This window comes from Pteropus alecto, unplaced genomic scaffold, assembly GCF_000325575.1.
Source record: "Pteropus alecto unplaced genomic scaffold, ASM32557v1 scaffold164, whole genome shotgun sequence".
NCBI classification, from domain to species: Eukaryota; Metazoa; Chordata; class Mammalia; order Chiroptera; family Pteropodidae; genus Pteropus; species Pteropus alecto.
This window is the reverse complement of record NW_006439568.1, coordinates 7,541,686-7,566,239: the sequence shown is the minus strand read 5'-3', so window position 1 is coordinate 7,566,239 and position 24,554 is coordinate 7,541,686. Positions and strand designations below refer to the sequence as shown.

Below are 24,554 nucleotides of genomic sequence, written 5' to 3'. Positions count from 1 at the left end.
ATATATAAGTATAAATTCATATTATACATTATATATGATTATATATAGTAATCTAGATACTACACGTATATTGATGTATAGACAGGTAAATGCTTCCAGAGTTTGCCAGATTCTCCAGCAAGAATATAGATTTGTCAGGCCAAACACACTTCTCAGGGATTCACCAGCAGGATCTTTCTTTAAATGCAGAGTTAGATGTGGAGAAAAGTGAAAGAGAAAAGGTACAGGGAGTTTCTTCTGCTCCCCTGAGTGTGCAGTCCACGTGGGCCTACATGCATACCCATGCGGAGGTGTAAGGCAAGCCCTGAGCTGAGGGACGGACTCCAACCATGTTCACCTTAACCCAGGGAGTATGTGCGTATGTTACCGCTTGAGCTACTTCACTCATTCCTTTTCCTTTTCACAGGAGATGATGGTGAAAAAGGAGATCCAGGAGAGGAGGGAAAGCTTGGCAAAGTGGGACGCATGGGGCCGAAAGGTAGGTAAAATAATATGAAATTGACACTACGATGTTAGAATTCCTCTGCTGTAACTCCTGGACTTGCCCTAGAAATTAGAGGCATCGTAATAGCCTCTGCTCCAGAGATGCATGAACTGCATTTCAAATACGAATTTACTCACCACCAGAGAGTTCTTACGACATCGCCTGGCAACAAGACTCAGACACATTTCTCAAGTTTCATCCTTAGGGGTGGCCGGAGTGGAACACTCCTGGAGCCCCAGGAAATAGCAGTCTCTGGGAGTATCTAAGAAACTATGAATTTTAGAAAATACGACTGTGTCAATAGCGGTGTCTCCTCTCAGCAGCCACTGCTAAAGAACTCTTTTTGGCTGGCCTTGATCTTCAGGGGGAGTATGAGAAGGAACAAAAGAGTTGTTTGGGCCTTTGATTTACTCACCTTTCTCCAAGAACTGGTGGGGTATGGAAGGCATAGGAGCCAAGAAGATGAGAATAACATAAAGGCTATGAGAGACCGTGTTTACTCACAAAGCCAAAAGTAAATCTCACCAAAACATAGCTTCTGGATTGAGATGTGTAAGCATGGATCTTCCAGGGACTAGAAATATTCCCTGCCAACCGTTACAAGCTGGTGGCCCTAGCCCACTGATTTTAAAATCTTCAGTAATTTAAAGAGAAGAAAACACTGACAGGCCTTTGAGATCTCAATTTGAGAAATGCGATTTAAAATATTTTTGTATTATAAATATGTATAATAGTCTATAAATCTATAAGTCAATTGCAAAATTGTTATAAAAATATAGCTTTATAACTGGTAAATAATTTTTTAGATCATCATGGAAAAAGAAACAAAATTTTTAACAATTTTGGAGGAACTTAATGATTCCTGATGATGTTATTTTTGGATAAAAACTTAGTGGGATGATCTTTGATGTTCCTTTGATCACTGGGTTTTATGACTGTACATTCCCTCTCCTTTTTAAAAGTGGCTAAGATAGTCAACCCTGGTTTTAAAAGAGATGACAATAGAATGCCTAAGCGCCGCTGAAATGGATCTAGAGAGGAACAGAATTAGAAAAAAATATGAGAATTCTTCCACTCAGCCCCTTATCTGATCTTTAGATTAAGCATCATCTGCTTTAGTCTTTTTAGATATATTGCATCAGTAAGCATTTTAATATCATCAGTTCCAGAACTGTCATACTCACGCACATTTTAAGTTTAATACATACTGTTATAATGCTATTAAAATAGATAATATAGCACAGGATATATATTATATACTCCAAATAGAAGAATGAACTTCTTGCTATTTCCTTGAAATGGATATCACATATTAGCCACATCTTGAAGGGAAAGATAAAATGTTGAGATATAAAGATGACACGCTTTGCTTTTCAGGAATTAAGGGAGACCTTGGTGATACAGGAGACCAGGGCAACATTGGCAAGACTGGGCCCTTTGGCAAAAAGGGTAAGCCATGTTTTATTTCTCTCTCACAGCGATTTAAAGCAAATCAAGCATACCCTTGATTTATCTGGAAGATTTTGTGTCATAAAAATGATCCCGTTTCTTTCTTTGAAAATATGAGTGTTCACTTTCTTTATATCTTGGCTATTTCTTCCATACCTAAGCAATACGTCTAAAAAATTAAAAAGACTTGAGCAAAATTAAACAGAAATTCAGGGGCAGAATCAAATACAAATTCTGGTAGATCTCTATATTGGATTCTGTTTGGGGATCTACTGGTTATAATCCTTGATCCAGTTAAAAGAGTGTCATAACCATGAAGTGTGTTCAGTAATGGAAAGCAATTATTCATGAAATCCAAGGAAGAAGAAGAAGGAGAAAGAGAAGGAGGAGGAGGAAAGGAAGAAGAAGAGGAAGAAGAAGAGGAGGAAGAAGAGGAGGAGGAGGAGGAGGAGGAGGAGGAAGAAGAAGAAGAGGAGGAGGAGGAGGAGTAAGAGGAGGAGGAGGAGGAGGAGGAGGAGGAAAAGAAGCAGCAGCAGCAGCAGCTCCCCTTTGGGAATCTATTAACAGAACGGGAACTTGAAGTATACAAATGCACATCCTTTTGTTTTTAGTCACATCCAGACCCTGTATGTAATTACTGCTTCAATATTATAAAGTAGAGATAGCCTCCTTTTTATTACTTGAGCACACTTCCTCAGTCTTCTCAATAAAGTCCACGATGGTAGCAGGTTCGGATTGCTTTTGATATTCAGTAATTCATCCAGGCATTGTTCCACTTGGTTTGAAGATACAAAGCTGAATAAGAATCAAACTTTATTGCAAGAAATTCACAGACTATTTAGGAAGGTAAGACTTTCTCAGAAAGGATTATACCACTGAATAACTATATGACTACTACAGGACCCACGTGGCAGAGTAGACGAGATTGACGTGAAGAACTCTTGAAGAATAGTAACATGTTTATGGAAATGAGGAAAAGGCATTTGAGGGGGGATGCGAGAGGTACTTGTGCAAAGGTACAGATCAGAGGAAACTCGGTGCCTCGGGTAACAGAATTCTACAAGCCTTGTTGTGCCCTCCAGCCTTCCCCACATGCTTGAGCAGCTGCATATTAAACATGGGCCTCGCAGTGGTCCGCAGCATATTCCCTTAGGCAGGCTGATAAGCAGTCTGTGCAGAGGCTATGGCTCCTCTCCTTGCATCTTGCAGCTCAGTACTTACTCTCTCCCTACTCTTTTCCAATTCATTCCTTTGAGAAATTTCCTTCAGCCTGCATTTGAGGGCAGGGATAGAGGGCCGTGCCATTAAAAAAAAATTGCTATGGATATTTTTGATCCAGTGGCTTATGGTATATTCGCCTGTAGTTGAAATCCTCATATCTGAGGAACAGCTATATGGACTCCTCAGAACTCATGGGTTTTGATGCAGAAGGTGTCTGTGTTGTATTTACCATGCAACTAATGAGGCTTCAGCTTAAGAGCCCCACCCTTTTATGGGTCTCCTTAAGACCCTGAGAGGCTCCTTAACGGCAGGTGCACATGTCTTGGTAAAATCCGAAAAGTAAGGCATTTTAACCTCAACTGGCGAAAATAATACCTCTCAACATTTTTTAAAACTATTGTCCCCCCCTTCTTGGGGGACATATTTTTTCTAATTGCTCCCCCATGGAATTTTAATACCACCCATGGTTTATTTATATATATTTGTTATGTATTGTAGTATGTGTTTATGATTTATATATTAAAAAGAGTAAGATTTCTTCCCCTCTTAAGAACTGACTTTTGTATCTTTGAGGTGATATTTTTCTCATTGAGAATGCGTGGTAGGTTCAGACTATATCTCCTGCTTCGACTTCCCTCCATCATACTTCTCCTTATAGTAGGTGGTTTTGGAAGTCGACACAAATATTTAGAGAGATAGATAAGAAGAATGTGAGTGGGGTGTTTCATCTGGACTTCATGGGATGTTTAGGTAGCTCACAGTTACTTTCATGTACAGTTAATAATTCCAATGTTGGAAGAGCTTTGAAAACTACTCCTACAACTTATTGTCCAGATCTATCCAAAGTCATGATGAAACGTGTGGAGGCTGAGATCAGATCATCATATGAATGTGTCCTGGTCCATCTAGCAGGAGAAAAATGTGGATTGTGGAAAAGAAACAAGGTTTGAAATGCATAGGTCCAGAGCTAGTCTGTACAAAAAATTTTCAAATCTAACAGCTCATATGTGAAAAAGACTTTATAGAAGTAGTCTTAAATTTAACAATATCCTTAATTTACCTACATCATGATAACAAGTTTTAAAGGTAAAAGAAACTTCTTATGTTATTATTAATAGTAAAAACAAAATTCAGATTTCTGCTGTAGGCCATGAGAGATTCCCCTGCACTAATCCTTTTTCTAAGAATATCTGGCAGAGTCAGGGGGGGAAAAAAAAACGTATTTGAAGTCATGAGAGAGATGCCCAACTGAATAGGACTTTAGAGTCCATAACCTGGAGTAGAAAGGAACCACTCTAAGGTAAGTTATACATGCTGTACTTACTACTTTTCCTCTCAAATCATTCACCAATTCATAACTGAGTAAGCACTAAGAGACTGAAAGGCTGGAGCAGAAAGTTGCTCAAACAGAATTGGTATTCAAGATCTACCAAAGTAGACTGGCCTCGAGAAATGCCACCCTTTTTTTAAATTTCAGAACTGTAAATTTCCAGTTAGAACTTCAGAAACTCTGAAAAACATTTAATTAAATGTTTTTAATGAATGAACATATGTTCATTCATGTTTAAAAACTCTTAGCAAACTAGAAATGGAGGAAAACATGAAATATGAGGAATATCAACAATAACAAAAGACTATTTAAAAATCATACTCAGTAATGAGATATTGAACACTTCTCTCCTGAGCCTGGGAATGAGATGAGCACAGCCCTCATCATCAATTCTAATCAATATTATAGAAGAAGTTCTAGCCAATACAAAAATGCAAGAATAAGAGATAAGGGTCACAATAATTGGAAATGAAGAAATCAGTCACTATTTGCAGATGGCATGATTGCTGCTCAGAAAATACAAAAGAATCTATAGATAAGCTATTATTGTATTATTAAGTTGTTTAGATAGCTTAATATACAAAAATAAATTTTGTTTCTATATACCAGAAACAATTTTTTTATTAAAATTATTGGGGTGGCATTGTTTAATAAAATTATGTAGGTTTCAGAAACAATTTTAAATGAAATGAAAAAGATGCCATTTATTATAGCATCAAAATTATCAAATATGTAGGAATAATCACAAGAGAAATTAAAGAATATCTAAGGAAATGTAGGCAAAACTACATTCATGATTAAAATACTCAATACTGTTAAGATATCAATTCTTCCTAAATGGATCTATAGATTCAATGCTACTCAATCAACATCTCAGAAATAGTTCTCTTGAAATTTAATAAGCCAATTTAAAATTTACATGGAAATGAAAAGGACCAAAAATACCTAAAGACGATCTTGAAAAAGAAAAACAATGCTGGAAGACTTAAAACATTGAATTTAAACATTCATTATAAAGTTACAGCTATGAAGATAGTGTTAATTTAGTACAGAGACAAATAGATCAATGGAAGGATTAGAGCATGCAGAAACAGACTCCCAAACTTGATTTATGCAAAGTTGACATTACTTTGCAATGGGAAATGATGAGCCTATCAATAAATAGTGCTAAGTCAATTGAATATTCATGAATGCAGTCAAATATATGCAGCTCATAATGTATGAAAAAAATTATAGAGGTACACAATTCATTTATTAATTAAAAGGTCATGATTCGGGGTGAATTTTGTAATGTGGCGTTTGTCTATTTTTAAAATTTAGTGATTTCTTTTTATTTATTTCCTTAAAATAAGCATTCATTTTTGTAACCAATTTTTCATTTGTAATTTAGTATCATTTTTCTTAAAGAATGCTTCTTAAATTGTATAAGCTTCATATAAACTTCATCATGGATCTGCTCCTGACTGTATCAGCTTCATTGAACAACTGGCTAAAGGGATGGACAGGTATAGCCAGAAAGTGGGATGTTGAACTTGAAGATTTCTGAGATGCAGCTGTGTTAGATGAGGTTAAAATTCCAAGATTTGCCCTGAAATGGGCAGAAATGGAGAAGGAGGATAAGTCGCTGCCATTAACACATTCAAAATTTAAGAACATTTTTCAAAGAGTTATTCTAGATGTTGCATTTCCCTAGATTTAGGTGTGTCCAATCCGGATGAGACTCCAGCTAGGAGAGTTGGAGGTAATGATCTTGAGCCAAGTTTTAATCCTTTCACAGAATAAGACTAAGTAACTTGGGAGGGTGGTAGACGGCAGAGACAAGGAAGGGTTAAGAGTTTTAGTATTATTTTCTGAGCTGAAGTGGGTAAACTTCCACTAACGTTGGAAAAGTAACAGTCTGGGATGATAGAGTAAACTAACTTTATCTTCTTCAGGAGAATTCCTCATTCACACTCAGGTGCATATACACCTACTGCATACATCTATCATCTTGCTCATCGTCATGGCTTATTAGTGTGTCTGTTTTGCCCTACAGACTGTGAACTTCTAGAAAGAACAAATGAATAAAGATTTATGGGTCTATTTGCTTAAATAAATAGAAGCTCTATGTGAATATCTTACTTTTTATCATTTTATCCTAATACCTATTTTATAGTAGAAAACTTCTAGATGTTGCATTAAAGATGAAAAAATGAATGGTAAATAGATGATTTCCTATGATATAGCCCTCTTCTCTACTTATTTCTTAAGTACCACTTTCCTTTAACATCAATTTCCACCACTGACTAAGATTTCTTTCTCCTCCAGAGATGCCATCAAAATTTATGAGCATGTCCTGGAATTTCAAAAAAATGGAGGTACAGTGTTCTGGCTCCCCTGGATTAATTTCATTTTTAATCTGTACTTTGAAATTTATTGTCCTCATTTTGTCAATGGCCCTTCTAAATTTTTCACTGACTCAGATTAATCTCAACTTTCTGAACTGACCTTAACGTTGCCACTTGCAGGGACAAGGTAGCTTTCCAAATGACAATATTTCATTTTACGAAGAAAGAATAATTTAGTATAGGTAAATTTAATTTCTTAGCAAAATAAAAGTTTTTACTTAAGTCGATAATCTTTTACAGTGAAAGCATTATGATTTTTTGATTGTTTGTTTATTTACATGCAACCTCTAATTCTTCAATCTTAAGGCAGTTATTACAAACATGTTCCTTTTTGTGGGCCACAAAAAGCTTTTGTGTATGGCTTTAAAGCAGAATTTGTTTGGGGGAAGTAAACATCCTCCATCATAGCTAAGTATTTGATATGTTTTTGTTTATCATTACTCTGATTTAGGAGGCAGAAGCTAACACTGGTTGTACTTCCTCTATGAGTTAAGCGTAGAGACGATTATAATAAGATGACATTATCTACTCCATCCTCCTAATGATCTTATGATTTTAGATACCATTATTTCTACTTTAAAATGAGAAACTGGAGGCTTAGAGACATTAAGTAATCTGTCCACGTCTAGCTAGTAAGTAGCAGAGCCAGGATTCGAGTCCTGGTTTTTCAGACTTCTACAGTCTTTCACTCTATCACACTGTTTTGACCTTTCCATCTGTAAAAAAGGAAAGGAATTTATGTCAAAATACTGGAAAGTAATCACAGGGCTTACATCTTTTCATATTAAAAAAAAAAAAAGTTAATTGTTAATTCAAGAATCCTTTCCCCACACTACTGAGACCCAGCTAAAGAAAGGCCCTCGCTTCAGTGAAGGCTTCTATACTTGGATCCACAGCCATCTTTGCTGTCTCCAGATACCTGCCAGGCAGGCATTTTCTTTATTTTACTGTTAATACGTGAGAGGGATAGTGCTTTGACCCCCTTATGTGTGCTTTGTTTTTCTTAAAAAACCGTCATTTTTCCAAAGCAAATATTTTATTTATACTTCTTTTATGTCCCTCATTTGGGCTTAGCTGAGAACTAGGATCATAGCAGAACTAGAAACAATTTTCATTCCATTTTGAATTGAAATAGGTTCACATATTTAAAAAATACACTTTTTGAAAATAATTTAAATATTAAGCCATATTCATATGACCTTTCAAGTCCATATTATTTTTGGTGGTGATGAGGACTGTCAGTCCTTTCAATTTTTGATAATATTTTTTGAATACTTTGTTTTCCTTCATTAAATCATTAGTTAACTCATTTGGGAAGCACCAGGAACTGGGGAGTCAGAGATAGCTGGGTTTCAGCACCAGGAGTGACATTGAATTGCTGGATGTTCCTGAGCATCTAATTTTGCCTTTCAGATCCTCAGTCTCCTCAGTAGTAGAATAAAGATAATGATAGTACTTAGCTCACTGGGTTTAATATAATATCTATATGTATCTAAACATTATAATGATAATATATATAAAGTTTCTAGAACAGCATTGGGCAAATAATTGGCACTTAGCAAATCTATATTCCCTTTCTTCCACTAACGTATTCTCAAAATCCATTCTTATCTCTTACAATTTACATATAAGGGATGAAGAATTTGCAGGACACAGCTTAAGTATGAGTAGGTCAGTCTCCCTCATCAGGGCGATCGGCATATTTCCATGCTTTTTTTCCCAGCTGCACGTGATCTCCCACCTTGCTCCCATCTCCCCCCACCTGCTGAAGATTTCATAACCGAGCAGCAGCAACGTCACCTCCTCAGGAGAGCCTTCCTTGATTCTTCCAGCTAAAGCACGCTCCTAGCTTTCTCCCAGAGTATGTCATCTCCGTTCCAGGTCTTTCCTGCAACGTTTGTAGCATTCTGTTGTCATAGAGTTTTTGCTATGGTCTCATTTCATTCAAGTACAAGTTCTGAGGTGTCCTCCTAGTATTTAAAATACATTCTGGGTTTCGAGGACCCCTCCTTCTGTCTGGGGAGCTAGCTTATGAATGTCTGGCATCACATGGGTCACTTTGGAAAGGCCTGGCAAATCCTTGGGCCCCCAGCAGACATGCCTTTCTGGAAGATTATCGGTCAGTACATTCAGGGCTCGTAATAAAGCACTCAGCAAAACTGTCCAGTGGCAGTTACCAGCAATATGTGGTTTTCGAGCACTTGAAATATGGCTCGTCCAACTGAGATTTGTTGTAAGTATAAATATGTACATTAAATTCTGAAGACCGAATACCAAAAAAAGAATATATTATATCCCATTAATAATTTTTATATTGATTACTTATTGAAATGACAACATGTTAAATATATTGAGTTAAATAAAATATATTATTAATTTTTTTAAAAAAAGGATTCAGCAGCAATGAAAAGAATAGTTAATGGGCAGGCAACACAGGACACGCACTGGGTTTTGGAGAGGCTCTCGTTTTTTCCCTTTTTGTGGTTAAAGATGGAGTTAGGCAGAACCTCAGTGCTGACTCTGTTCCCCTCAGGTCATATACCTAGTTCCCTGGCCACACCAAACTCCTACTAGGGAAAGCCACATACTCTTCTCTAGCCCGGATGACCTTCATCCTGTATTTATCCCTTCTCAGTCCTTCTTTTTCTGTTTTCAGATCACCATTGAAGCATAAACTCTTTTTTACTTCTATCAGAGTCTTCTCTTTTGATTCTCAAAAACTTCAGCCGAACATTTTCTCCTGGAAATCAAAAAGTTTGCTTTCCATTATTATGTCTGATGTGGGCTTCAAGAGCTTATTTTGAAGTTAAAAAAAAAAAAATCAACATCTTTTTTCTCTCTGCTTTAATAATCCTGATTCTCTGAGAATTATTTTGTGGATATCTTTGACTAAATAAAAAAATGGTCACATGCAAAGAAGAGTAGAAAGGAAAATTATCAAGGTTGATATTTTGGTGTTAATATATTTGACACAACTTTATATTAGAGATTTTTGCACATATCACATCTCTTCTAAAAATATGTAAAATACTTTCAAGTCAGAAGTTTAATCTTGTCTCTATATCCTCTCAAAGTGCCAAGCCTTTTGTCTTGAACAGAGTAAGTAAATGGTAAATATTTGTTGAATTAAGTTGAAAAAGCACAATACATGATTTTGAAAATCCAAGGGCAAAGCCACAGGGAAGAATTTGGGTGCACAATAAACCCACAGGCACTGCAAGGTGTTAATCAATTGATCTGTATATACAAAACAATGGTACTTTTAAAACCGAAAAACATGCAGAGAATTCTATTAGCCTTGTTCAGAAGGCCACATTATAAACATAGTTATTAAGATAGGTGATGGAAATTAAAATGTTTGTTATACATTCTCCTGAAATTCTACATTTAATCTAAATCACTTATGACTTGTTTGATTAGATGTACCTATGTGACCAACTCAAATTCAATTATTTATGTAAAACTAAGGAATACTAGTTGGAGATATTGCAAATAAAATTTAAAAACTCTTTCCTCTGATTTTAGCTACATAAGGTATTGTCTGTCTGAAATGATTCACCATTTTATTTAATTGTTCTTTTTGTGGCTCTTGTTTTTATTCAGGGGACAAAGGAGAAAAGGGTTTGCCTGGGATTCCTGGAGGAAAAGGCAAAGCAGGTATGACAGCTCATTTTTCTCATTAGTTTCTGGCATTATTCCAAATGTAGTCATCTCAAAAATAGATATTTTTTAATGGAAAACAAGAACCCTTTGAGTATGCTTAACTTTATTTTACTCGGGGTATAGGAAAGGAAAGAAGGTAACTTTCCTGTTCATTTGCTGATGACTTTCCAAGCCCTGGGGGAAGGGGATGATGGCACATTCCATCCTGGGCCTATTTATTTCGAGGAGGCAAACCAGCACAACAGGAAGCAGCCCTCATTCTCCTAGACCTAGAGGAAAATCCCCCATGGCCTCAGCAACAGGACTGTGTCAGCATGCCTTACATTCCACCAGCATCTCAACCATGTACTGGCCAGCAGTTTGCCAGAAGCAAACTGGCCAGGTGCAGGAAGGCCCCGAAGTTATAGAACCTACCCTCTGAGGGCCAGGGAGATTCTCCCTGAGCACTGAGAGTTTTATTTCCAGTGCTGTATGCAGAGTAAGAAAGTAAGTTGTTTTAGTGGCCTTCACTTGTTTCTGTCTACAGGGATACAGTGAAGATGAATTCTAAGAGCTGTTTTAAATTCCTTATATTTAACTGAAAAATAAAGCCACATTCCCCCACCCCCACCCCCACTTTGGCTAATAATCTTCTTTTTACTTTTGAACCACTTAAGAAAAAAGCAAACAAATGGTGTCATGAAGCAGCCGTTCAACAGAAACAATGGAATCATTTGAATTTCACATCATTTTCCTTACGATTTCTTCTTTGTCACAGTAAAAGTAGGTAGTTGAAAAAGGTATATGAGCTGAAGGGAATGAATGGCAGAAATTAAAATCATAGTTAATCCATAAATAGGATAACTGCTTCTTGAAATTGTAAGTTGGATCTATTCACAGGATTTAAACTTAGTCCTTGAAACATTCAAGCTTTACTCCAAACAAATCATCAGAATTAACGTTTTATTTCAGCATGAAAGGTTTCTCCTGTCCTGGGGAGGTTGTGTGTGGGTGATCAGTGCAGTAACAGAAGAGAAAGCTGGCTAGAAATATGTTTTAAGAAAGCTGTAAACACTTGAGTCTGAGATTGGGAAGTCACGTCCTGCGTGTAGCAAAAATGCCAAATGGTTCACAATAGGTGTGCGATGGTTTGGCATATTTATTCTTTTTTTAAAAAAAATATGGCTTAGCATTGTTTTAAGTCATTCAAAATATTTAAAAGATATTTTCTGAATTCATAAAGACACTATAAATTGGAAACTTAGTTTCAAATACAAGATTAAAAGTATAGCAATTCACAGAGAGACATAGCCAGTCTAGAAAAAGATAAGTACTGGGAAGAGAGTGCTGGCTCCTTTCTGCATGTGTTTCAACATGAATTCACAGTTTTCGTCATTTCAAAGGTACTGTCTGTGATTGTGGGAGGTACCGAAAAGTTGTAGGGCAGCTGGATATTAGCGTTGCTCGCCTCAAGACATCTATGAAGTTCGTCAAGAATGGTGAGTATCTTCTCTTTTGCTTTGTGCTATTTATGTATCGATTTAGTGTCCTTTAAGTTTACAATTCTAATATTCCTAGCAGAAGATACCTCGGGTAGGGCCAGGGACTACTGAGATAATGTCACCAGATTAAAAGTCCTTCAAAATGCTAATTATCTGCTCCAACTCCAGGACACTTCGGGTCCACTATGTATGTTCATACATGCTGCCCTGACTCTGTGCAGGAAAAGCTACACTCTGGAGAGAGGGGGATGGTGAAAAGGGCAGAGTTTGGCAAGCCATGCTTGAGGAATAAGAAGGGACAGAAAGAGTCAGACAGAGCTAGCATCTCAAAAAATAGAAGTAATAAATAAAAAAATAACGACTTTCTTGAGTCTTGGAATAATAATTGTTATTATATAGGTGCTGCGATTAACCTGAAGCTTAGCGAGATTAACTTCCCCATAGATACAGAGCTAATAAACTAGAGCAGAGATCTCGATACAGGCCTTGCTGATTCTTCTACTCTCAGTACAAATCAATAGGGACATTATGCGTTTCTCTAAATGTTGCCACTTTTCATTTTAGTCATTTTTGTTATCCTTTGTCTATTTCCCCTTTATAGTTATCATTAAAGCCCTTAAAATGGGACTTAGATGCTCTCTTCTGAAACACTATGAATGAGGGAAATATTGTAGTTAATGTTACGGTTGGTTCCATTTTGTTGTACTTTCATTTGTCATAACCCAGCTATATTTGTTGTACATTATTAGGAGCACAGAGATGCCCTTTTGTGTTCATCCTCATCTTGTAATATAGAAGCACAGGAAATGCTTGATATTAACTAACTACCCTAATTATAGTTCTGGTTATAACCCACACACAGGACGCTGTCTCTAACACGGCGTAGACTCTCGTGAATCAAACAGACCCTAGAAGTTCAGCATTGAGCAATAGTTCTCAACATTTGAGCAGTCACAAATTTCTTTGTGAATTTTAATTGATGAACCCTTAAAAAGTATACGTAGACAAAACATGAATACCATATTATGACCTCAGGTTGATTCTGAGTCCGCGTTTCTGTTTTGAAGCTTACTCAGTAGCTCAGTCTACTTCATGTACTTGGAATGAAGTGTAGACAGTCTCAATCGATGTGCATGTTCACAGCCCAGGAATTTGGCACAAAGTGGAAAAACTTCGGAATTATTCCCATATCAGTTCAATAAGCTTTTATCATCCCTTGTGATGTTAAAAGCATCAAGTCAAAGATGTGGTCATTGTCCTCAAAGTGTTCACCATTTAGTAGAAAAGATACACAAACGTTAGAGCAGAGTGTGTCACGTGCCATGAAGTGGAAGGGACAATAGAAACACAGGGGACAGGAGCCCCCAGTATCTGTTCAGCATTGGAAAGGCACCTACGGGAGAAAACGCTTCCACCGAGCTCTAAAGGATGGACTGGAGTTTGCCAGGTAGAGGAGCAGTGAGACGAATTTCCAGGCACGAAAGACATCGAAGGGAAAGAGAGAAGGGCCTGTTCATGGGACTGTAAGTACGGCCGAAGCATAAACGAGGATGGAAACAGTCTGAGACGAGCTGAGTGGCAGTTCATATAACAAGTCTGTCAAAGCAGCTTTCTGCTTCAGAGTTCTGTGGGAAGTTAATAAAAAATGGCAGGGAGGGCAGATGGGAGAAGTTTGTTCTCCGTTTGAAAACTAGAAAGGTGGAGAATATATCAAACCAGTGCTTACCTCCTAACAGGGCCTTGCAAAATAGTTATCGAATATTGAATAAATGAAATCCAGCAATATTATATACTTGTCTTGTCCCCTGTTGAGATACATAATTGCCTCATCTTTTCCTCCCTGCAAAGTCATAGCAGGGATTAGAGAAACCGAAGAGAAATTCTACTACATCGTGCAGGAGGAGAAGAACTACAGGGAATCCTTGACCCACTGCCGGATCCGGGGAGGGATGCTGGCCATGCCGAAGGACGAAGCTGCCAACACACTCATCGCTGACTATGTCGCCAAGAGTGGCTTCTTCCGGGTCTTCATTGGGGTGAACGACCTCGAGAGGGAGGGGCAGTATGTGTTCACGGACAACACTCCACTGCAGAACTACAGCAACTGGAAGGAGGGCGAGCCCAGCGACCCCTACGGGCAGGAGGACTGCGTAGAAATGCTGAGCTCGGGCAGGTGGAATGACACCGAGTGCCATCTTACCATGTACTTCGTCTGCGAGTTTGTCAAGAAGAAAAAGTAACTTCCCTCATACTACACATCTGTTATTCCCCGTGCCTACCACTGCAGTTCTTTTTATCCGTCTTTTTCTTCCTAGTTATGCTACATTTGTTCTGCCTCAACATTTGTTCTGCCTCAAGACAAGTGGGAAACGCTAAACTGAGGCTTGGAATGTCCATTGCCATGCTCTCCGGTGACAATTTTGAACATTTTCATACATGGTATATTGCTGGGCCAATAGTTCACTAAGTGACATGGGTCCCAAGAGCGAGTTTGAATTACTAGTTGTGTGGGAGGTGGTTGTTTACGTCTCAAATAAAATGTTCTCTTAGCATTTGCCCTGCCCCCTTTCCCTAGAGCCCTAAACCTCTCTCTAACTGGCACAGTGGCTCATTGGACAGCTGATTGGTGATGACTAGGGTGACCCATGCTTGCCCAAATTCAGACATGTAGCGGGGGCCTTCTGTTAGAAGTGTCAAGATATTATCTTTCTTTGAATCCAAGGCCCCCTGTTCTCTGGCCAGGCACCCACCATCGCCACAGCCACAGTTGCAAGGTTTTCTTGTTCACACAATCATAGAAACACTTTCAACTCCAACCTCTACATGACAAACTTCTACCCCTGTGACCTGCCCCAGACAATATGGAATCACGCACACTACTTTTGTGCTTCTGATCTATAATCTTCACTGAAGAACATCAAGCACTTGGCCCCATCTCTGTAGGCCCACAACTTAATCCCAGGCCGCCAGATAATTAATTCTGATTTGAGGAAAAAGGAATTTTAAAAATTAAAAAGGAAAAAAAAAAAGAGTTTGTTCCCAAACAATATTATTTATAATCTTCCTGCTATTGCCCTCTGCTATTAGTATGGCTCCATTTTCCCTCGTCTTAAGTTTACCCATATCAATGTGACTCCCTTAGGCATGGAGAATGAGGGTTGGGGTTTGTGAAGCCTTCGGAAAACTAAAGAAGCTTCAAGGTGCTCCCAATATCAAGTCTCTGAGTTCCCTGCCTCTAATATGTCACTCATGGTGACATTTCTCAGAAGGCCCTTTACTTTTCATAACTGTGTTGTAAAATCTCCATACCAGAGATGCCTTCTCTAGTACCCTGACATCACAGGAATGTGTCAGGCGTGGAGTTTGGAACATGCCTAGGACTTGCATTCACTGAGCTGATGAAATTCACTTTGAACTGCAGATCAAACCTCTAAGCAGCTTTCATTTGGAATTTAAAAATAAACAGTTCAACAAAACTCTAGATTATCCCCTTTTAAACTGCTACTCCAGTTATAGTTTGAGACATATGATTAAAATGCTGGCAAAATGGTTAATGAACTTAGAGAAACAGATCAACAACATATGTTCACCTTAAACCATCTGTTCATGATTTCACCCATGACTAACTCGTTATGAGATAGGATTTAATTAGTTTATTTCTGTGGGTTTAACGAGGGTCACAAACTCAAGTGCTACAGGGGCCATACAGATGACAGAAATAAAGGAAGTGGAACAGGTGGAGACCTTAGTACCCCCAAAACGGCTTGCCCATCTAAAGGAACCAGCTGCTCCTCAGTGGCTGCTATTTTTGCCATGAAAGACCCAATGTCGCTACATGCTCTGATATTTCAAGAGAAATCAGAGAGCTGCAACTTTAGAAGATATCTTTATATTTTTAAATATTGGCATCTAATCAGTTTTTAACCCAAATTTTAAGCCATGCAAAAACAGTCTGCTAGCCTAAATCGTGACCTTTCCATTTCTCACCTCTCTGGGAAAGTTCTGAAGGTTTTAGCCATATCAAATGACATTAAGATACAATGACATCAAAGTCAAGATCTCTCATTAATACCTCATTCAGTCAGCTCAATGCAGGCATTTGTTCAATGTTTGCCATTCATCAAGTTAATAAACTAGTTACTTTATTCAGACTTTTGAGGCTGTGCCATAGGCTATTTTGAAGGCAAGGCAGTTTAATAAAAATTACAAAGAGGACGCCATATTAAAACCAGTATCTTTGGGTAGAATGCCTGCCAAGAGCATGAGGAAAAAGAATCTAGAAACACTTAGAAGAAAAGAAAAGGAAAAGAAGAAAGGAGAGAGAGATGAATAGTAAACATCGCATAAGATCTCCACTAGGATCCATATTCTGATTTGTTCTGAGACCCCACAGGATGAAGGTTTATTGTGTGGATTGTAAGTTCTATTATTATTTCTATTATGATTATTATAATAATAATAACATTTTTTCCCATGACTCACCTTTGCTGCCAATGCTTCCAAGAGAAGATGACAGAGCTTCAAAGAATAGGATTCATCCTGCAACCTTTCCTGGAAGAAATTTTGAAGGCACTACACACTTAATTAGATCTATTATAAAATTTACTTTGCGTTCTACAAAATAAACACCTTTTCATATCATTTTTCGTGTGATCCTGATAAACTTTGTGAAGTACACAGGGCTGACATTTTAACTGCCATTTTCCCAATAAGAATACTGAGACCCAAGGAAGCAAAGTAATTTACCAGAATTAAACCATTTGGGGGAAAAAAGCCAAGGCAGTGTTCTCTCTAGCCTCTGTTTATTGCTCTTATATTGAATAGAAGTTCATCCACGATTCCCTCATGATAACAGAGGCTCAAATAATGTCTCTTGATTACTTTCCAAAGATAAAGATTAGGATTAATGGAGACGCTGGGGATTCAGAAACTTGCCTTACGAATATGGTGTTCGCTGGTTTATTTTTCATTCATGAATGTCTATACGCGGCCTTAGTGTTGAGGAGGTGACTTAGTACAGCATCACTACAGTTTTTCAGATAACTACAGCTATAGAGAAAGCAATGCAGATATATGATAATCAACATTTGCCCCAAATAAAATGACCACAAAACTTTTTGCCCCATAAAAGAACTCACTAGAGAATTCCCTTAAATAATTAGCGTTTAAAATCAATTTTATTCTCAAAAGTTGAATTTATACTCAACTTTTCAGTTACAATCTAGACACTGTCCAAGGATGACATAAAGGTTGCAGAAGAAAATTTAATAATGTATTCACAATCTCACAGCACAGCCTTATCAAAGCAACATATTCTATAACCAGGCAAGAAGAAATATCTTATGTCCAGAGGCATTGCCCAAACACTGTAGAAAGGTGCACATCCTGTATTGAGAGAGATATAACAACCATGGATTACGCTTTGGACAACTCACCCACAAAAATGGCTGCCATTTAAAAAAAAACATATTTTGTCCTGCTTAGATCTGTGTTATCCAAATATGAGCTAATTTGATTGTTAACCAATTAATTTTTACCTCTGGATAGTGTACCTTTAGACAATAAGACATCTGTGGAATAGGAAAAATTAATTAAACAGTAACGCCCACTGCATCATCAACAGATGAGACAAAATGTTTGCAGGTATTATCTCTGATGAGAGAATCATGATTGGATTCCATGTGAGGTTACACAGGTTTGAGTGTATCACTTTGAAATTAAAAATCTAGGTCTGAAGTCATGACTACTTTGAATTTCAATGTCAACTGGGCCACTTACTAGCCCTATTAGAGAAACAATTTCCATAATCTCAGTCTTGTTTTTCAAATCTGTATATAGTTTCTCCTTCCAGAGTGTTGTGACAATAAAGGACGTAATATATAATGAGGCTAGACTTGTTATATGTATACAATAAAACAGCCATTACTACTGGCTACATGTTGAAAGGAAACAAGACATATTTTAAAATAAATAAAAATTACTTAAAAAAATGTGTATATAGCATATATACTACATATATATGTATACACACACGCACACACATATGTTTATATACACCTATATGTGTGTGTGCATCTGTGTTTGTATACATGGGAAGGTAACTTTTTTAATACTCATTTATCTTTAGGGCAGTGAATAAATCTGCCATTTGGGGCTGCTGATATGAATTAGAGCTGAGGTTCATAACTGGATATGTTTGATTCTGAAACCATCTATGCTGTCTCTAAGACGCAGTTCCTCTGAACCTGTGTTTAGCACATAAAAAGTAACCATATTTTAAACTTAAAAATAAAACCATTGACTTGTATTACCTTGAGATCATGAGGCCTTTATACTCTAGCTAAATTCTTTAAAATTTGAGGGAGAAAAGAGTCATGTCCTTTTGAATGGAGATTAAAGGAAAGGAATACATAGAAATTGTATACATAAATCTTTTTAAGAACAGTGGACTTTCTGTTATTGCACCGCTAACAGATGGTCATGCAGTTCAGATATGAACATTTTTGGTAATTTGCTAATCTCATTATAATGTTTTTCCTTATAGCGAGCATCTCTCTAATTTCTACCCACTGTCGTGCCTTTTGCTGTTTATAACTGTGAGAGGTCTGGCCCTGAGACAAGCTGGGACAGGCTCTTAACGAAAGTACAAACAGGTCAGGGAACAATGTCCTCACTGTGGGATGGTTACTAAAGTGGATGTCCAGCTTTATACATCTCTCTAAACCTAGATAGAAACTCCCATATCCACTGAATTCAAATTTTGAACTGGTAAAGACATGAGAGGCACAGATATAGAGCATAAATAGTATTTGCAGTCATGTGGGGCATCTCAATCATAAATAATCTTTTTATTAAGGGGGTACAAGATGAATAGGGTTCAACTCCCAGGGGAGGAGGCTGTTAAGAGGTAGACGGTTTGGTAAGGCCCCATTGAGACGGTTCAGGGCAGGTGTCCAGTGCCAGTGGGAGAATGAAGTCAAAATGAGAGTCTCGTGCATGAAGCTACATGGTGAACAATTGGTTTAGGTCAATAGCAGAGTTCATTAACTCATTAATTCATCAAATATATTTATGGAGCATTTAATATGTGTTAAGTGGCAGTATGATAAGGGCTGGAGAAGCAATGGAAATGAAGACATCAGGTTTCTAGCCAGGCAGAACTCCCCTCAGGCTCTTTAAACATCCAGCCTACACACTGAGCCCCAAGATTTAATTTATTGTCAGGAATGAAATCTATAAACACTCTATTTTGATACCTCCTTCCTCTTCAAAATAACACCTCTTCAGAGATTTACTGAAATAAATTACATAGGACAATTTTTTTAAAAAGTACCACATTACCCTTTCTTGAAGAGCAACGCCGATGCATCTTTTCTAGCACCTCTGCACATCCGCTCCGGCTGATTCATTGCAATGTGAACAAAACGTTCCCATATCAATATGTACACTCACCCACACCATTTCCTCACAAGACAGAATATATTCTTGTGGTCGTGCAAGAGTGAGCACTGACACCTAGTAAATGTTCCCTTGCCTTATTTTTTTCTCGTGACCTACACCTGATATTCAAGTGAAACCAAAATTTGCCATTGATTGTCACTTTCATAATAAAATAAGGACAGGTAGGAGGAAGGGAGGAGAAGCGGTTCATTGGTTCAGCCATTTTATAATTTATTAAAATGTGAGTCCAGCAACCCTGCATTAATCACCACGTTGGTGTCTGCAGGTGGAAAATAATACAGATTAATATGCATCCATACCATTTTTAAGCTATATCACCCTTTGACATATGCATTTTTCACTTTGGAACCCTGAAACAGAGTGATTTATCAATAGTTAAGCCTCACTCTATATAAACCTGGTGATGGGTCTTTGGGAGAAGGGATGGAGATAAGGACTGGCTACAAGCCACCCGTCAATATATTGATAGAATGTCACTTCCAGGATGGAGCACTCATAAACTCTGTCATGATGTGTAAAAAGGCCAGGCGTTTTCCAAGTCTTGAGAAAATTAAGCAAGGGTGTAATAACTGCAACACACATTTAAGTCTGACTAGTCTAGGTTAATATTTTTTTACTAAGACCATATGGACAGAAGTTACGTGGTACCTGGGTCCTGGTCTGCAAACTTCTTATCCTGGAAATCGTTACTATCAAATTGTCAGCAATTGCTCCCAAATCATTTGCAGGCTTGAGATTCTGAAACATCCTTGTATTTAACATAATCCTTATGACCCATTATTTCCTGGAGATTTCTAGCCATGGTTGGAAAATATCCTCACCCTTTGCAGAAGTACAACTACCACACAGCTATTGGGATTATAGGTCCTCTGTTCCTCCACTCTTAACATGGTTTCTTCCACTGACACCCAATGATGGAGAGTAAAAGGCAAGTTCACCTTATTTTGTGCAGAGATCACTGAACATAAACGCACCCTCATTTAGGTTTATGACCATGAGAAATCTTTGGCTAAGCCTTTGATCTGGTGTATCTCCTTCCCTTCAAGCTCAATAAGGTCCACCTCAACTCACCAAAACCAAAAACTGGATGTCTTGATACCCCAGCCTGGATATATTTGTCCTAGAAAAAAGCCATTTTTAGAGGTGTGCTGTCTGGCTTTGGCCTCAAACACTTCTCATCATGCTCTTTCTGGAAGACCTTGCTGACACTGCTGCTTGTGGTGAAGAATAGTGTGGAAAAGCTCTTTCAGAGGTAGGCAGCAGAAAACCCTGGGACACCCACTGGACTTCAGAAGTCTCCAATCATTAAATCTTTGAGATTTTGCTATATTTGACCATTTTTTGTATCCCAGTTCTTCCAGGGCTTGCCTAGAAAGTCTCATGTTTAATCAACTACGTTTTCCTGAAAGCTGCCTGGTGAGCGTTGGGGTTTCTGCCAGTGGCCCCGGCACCCGTGTAACCAGCAATTCCATCAATTAACCGATGCACTGGGGAAGGTCTGGATGTCTGCTTTCTATTTCTGCTTTCACTTTCTCTCTGTCAAAATTGCTCTCTCCAACTATTCTAGGACCATAAAGAGAAGCTAATCTCTAATCTACTTCCTTTTGAATCTATCAGCCTAAATTTCTTTGTTCTCATTAATGAACGTGCTCAATGACTCTGGTTCTTTGGCCACCATGAACCAGGCTTAACGTCAGCTCACTCTGACATGAGGGGAGCGCTGTGCCATCCTTGTTACCTTTCCTCCCATGTAAGCTATTAGATCATTTTGACCATCCAGCTCATGATGATGAACATCTTAAACCCACATCGAAGAAATCAGGGATGAATTCGAGGACTGAAGAAATACAACTCATTGATACTTTATTTGTTGCCAAGAGTAATATCTACCCAATGACACATCTGAGCCAGTTTCCTTTCTATTTCTTGCTAGGATTTACTCTAGACAGCGAAAATGCTCAGCAATGCCACATGGATAAGTAACACTCTGTCTGCGAAGTCCTGAGCAGTCGAGTCTCCTCCTCATCAAAAGGCCTGTCAGAAACAACTTACACTACTATATAAGACATTAATTCTGCAGCTCAGCAAGCCATGTCATATATTCCTAAAGACCAGGTTCCAGGGCTTGAATTCTTCTGTGCTGGCAATTTTATAATTTCACTTTACTTGAGTCTGTGTCACAAGACATAAACATTTCTTGTTTATGATTTTTTTAGAGACTATTCATTGGCAGTCCTGGCCATAGAGCACCACAGCAATCATGGGCATAGAGATAGGATTTGCAGGCACAGAAATGGGTGAAGTTGCTTAGGATAAGAATTTTTTGTGAGGAGAGCTGATATCCTAGGTCTGAGATCTGAGTTATTCTAATATTCAAAGGCTGGGAAGAAGGGAAGGGGTGGGATTCTTAAGGCACATTGATTAAGATTGGTAAGAGAAGCAGTAATAGAATCAGAAATGTTTCAAGAAGAAGGGAGCAGTTAACTTTATTGAATGTCTCTGTTCAATTAAAAACAACGATGAAAAAGAACTTATTGGATTTGTCATCACGAAGTCATAAAGAACTTAGCAAAAATGTCTCAAAAGTATTAGGGAGACAGAAGACAAAGTAGAATTGTGTCAATGGGGAAATGGGCTGCAAAAGAAGTAGAGACAGTATACATAGATAATATTTTTAGGAAGCTTGCCCGTAAAGGAGAGATCACACTCTAAGATCAAGAATGGAGGTTGGGCATTGTCAATCAAAGTAATAGCAATAACTGATATAACGAGTGCTATGATAAGCATTTTATATGTGGTTTTAATTTAAGCCACGAATCAACTCTGTAGGGCACATACTATCATTATCTCCACTTTACCCCTGAGTAAATTGAGGTACAGAGATTAAATATCATCTGTAAAGTCATCGTGCTGGGGTTTCAATGCAGGCAGGCCAGTTCATTACTTGCGTTGTTAACTTCTGCAATGTTCTGTTACGCCCTGTGATAATGGGCATATTTGAAAGGTCTTGAGTTTCTGCTATGGCTTTGCTACTTGTGTTCTATGTGAGTCTTCACAACTCACTTAACTTTCCTGAGCTTGGCAGCTGTGTGTACAACACACATATTGATGGATGTATGAAAGAAAGAAAAAAAACTGTACAAAAACATTATCATTTTATACCTCCAGCAGTCATGAATAGGTTTGAAACTTAGGAACATTTCATCCATTTCTCAGAAGGAACAAATAGATATTTCAAAAATTCTGAAGACTACCCTTTTTTTTCTGTCCCTCAGAAGTAAAGGGAAAATATAGCTTCACATAAAGGAAATGATTCTAGTAGAGATTAAGTGTTCCAGGGGGCTCTGTTTGAAAACACTTAAAGTCAACATGATGAAGTTTTTGAAAAGAACCTTGAGAAGCAACTACTCTGACCGAGAAAAGGAAAAATAACATAATGCGATCCCCTCGGCTGGAGCAATATGATCCTGGGATGGAGGGTGACGGGAAGATGGAGAGCTCAAAGTCCTCATAAAGGACACTGTGAGTGCTGCAGGAGAGAAGCACGGCCTGTGCGTCCCACGTGGTGAGGATGTCAAGTCCTTTCTTTGGGATTCTGGAAGCATTTGGGTCCCTCTGCTGTAAAAATAGGATTGTAGACTAGAAAACTACTCCCTAGCAATTTTAAATGACCCCTATCTTCCTCTTTTATTTCTCTGTGTGTGAGGTACATAACAGGATTGGCTGTTTTTATTTAATTTTAAGAATGAAACATCACTTATTACATGATGACAATAATTTTCTAACTTCTGCAGTTATACGGTCACAAAATCCTTGCCTCCAATTCTATCTCCTACTCTTATCGTCCTATAGAATAAAGCCACGAGTCCATAACATAGCATACTATGAAGCCTAGATATTTGATGAGTGAGTACACACTATAATAATGCTCTACTCACATTTTCAGCCCCTCTATTTGCCACCCCCTTCCAGGTACACACCTCCCTATCTACACATGTACTGCAAGTTTCCACAACTTGTTCTTCTCTCTGATTTGAGTATGTTGCCTTTGTGTATTGTTCTCTGTTGTCTGCTTAGCAAACTTTCACTCATCCAGTGAAACGCAGCTCATCCATCTCAGATTCCCAAAGGCCCTCAGGGTTCCTTTCACTGCCCTCTCTCGGCATAGCTCTTCATGTTCCTGTCATGGCATGTCCTGTTGAGGACAGGGATTGTACCGTATTCTTCTTTGTAGCATGAAGGCCAAGACACTGTGTCCAAGAGATAAGTAACCAGTACTTGTTTGCTTAATAACTACCTTATAAAATGGTGAATCCAGGAATAGAATTCAAGGTCTCCTGGAGCTCCCTAGTCCTACTATGTACGGGCAGCATTTTAGGAACTAGGAGTATTTTAGTCAGTGTCCTTATAGGAAAGAGATGGCCCATGTAAATGAGGTAATTGAGAAAAGTCGAAAAGAGAAACTTTCTATGAAGGTGTAGACAGAGTTAAGAGAACTCGTCAAGGGACAATGAAACATGAGGGACAGCAATGGCAGGGCTGTGGGGCTAATGTGAGGGACAGGTACCAGGACCTGAGAGAGCTCCCTGTGAGCCACCTGACAGGAACTATGGCCTTAGAAGTAAGAAAACAACCTGCTGCCAGAATCCAAGAGACTATTTTCTGACTCGTGACTCCCACTGCTCTCTGTTCTCCCTCAAGTGCTTTCCGTTAGCCAGTCCCAACCAGAAACCAGAGGGTAAAGAATCTAGTCGTGGGCTGTAAAATTCAGCCTCCTGAGTCCCTGAATGTGGTAGCGCCAGATAGAGATGGAGTTGAAGGGCAAACAAAAATATCCAGCACGAAGAGTGAAATCCAGTTCTCTTCTTTAATGAGCAGAAGCTGATATGATTCCTAACTTTAGGAGCTTCCTAAATTTCTAAAGCAAAGGGAGCCAGATGTACTTTAATTCAAGAGTGTGGGCCACCCCGTGGCATGTTCTGGCATCTCAGGTCTTTGAGGTCTCTTCTGTGATATGTCTAAAATAAAATTTTATAATTAATATAATTATCAATGTCATATATCAATGGAAAATATAT

At 38.2% G+C, this 24,554-nt stretch overlaps 1 protein-coding gene across 1 annotated transcript in view; it reads left to right on the top strand.

Annotated features, from left to right (window-relative positions):
• COLEC10 (collectin subfamily member 10) overlaps positions 1–14,412 on the top strand; it is a 34,238-nt gene extending 19,826 nt beyond the window's left edge. Inside the window, exons 2-6 of the mRNA XM_006916595.1 lie at positions 407–478; positions 1,862–1,933; positions 10,475–10,528; positions 11,917–12,012; positions 13,864–14,412. Coding sequence (XP_006916657.1) covers positions 407–478; positions 1,862–1,933; positions 10,475–10,528; positions 11,917–12,012; positions 13,864–14,255 — 686 coding nt within the window. The 3' untranslated portion in view covers positions 14,256–14,412. The remainder of the gene's footprint in view (positions 1–406; positions 479–1,861; positions 1,934–10,474; positions 10,529–11,916; positions 12,013–13,863) is intronic.
• The last annotated feature ends 10,142 nt before the right edge of the window (positions 14,413–24,554 follow it).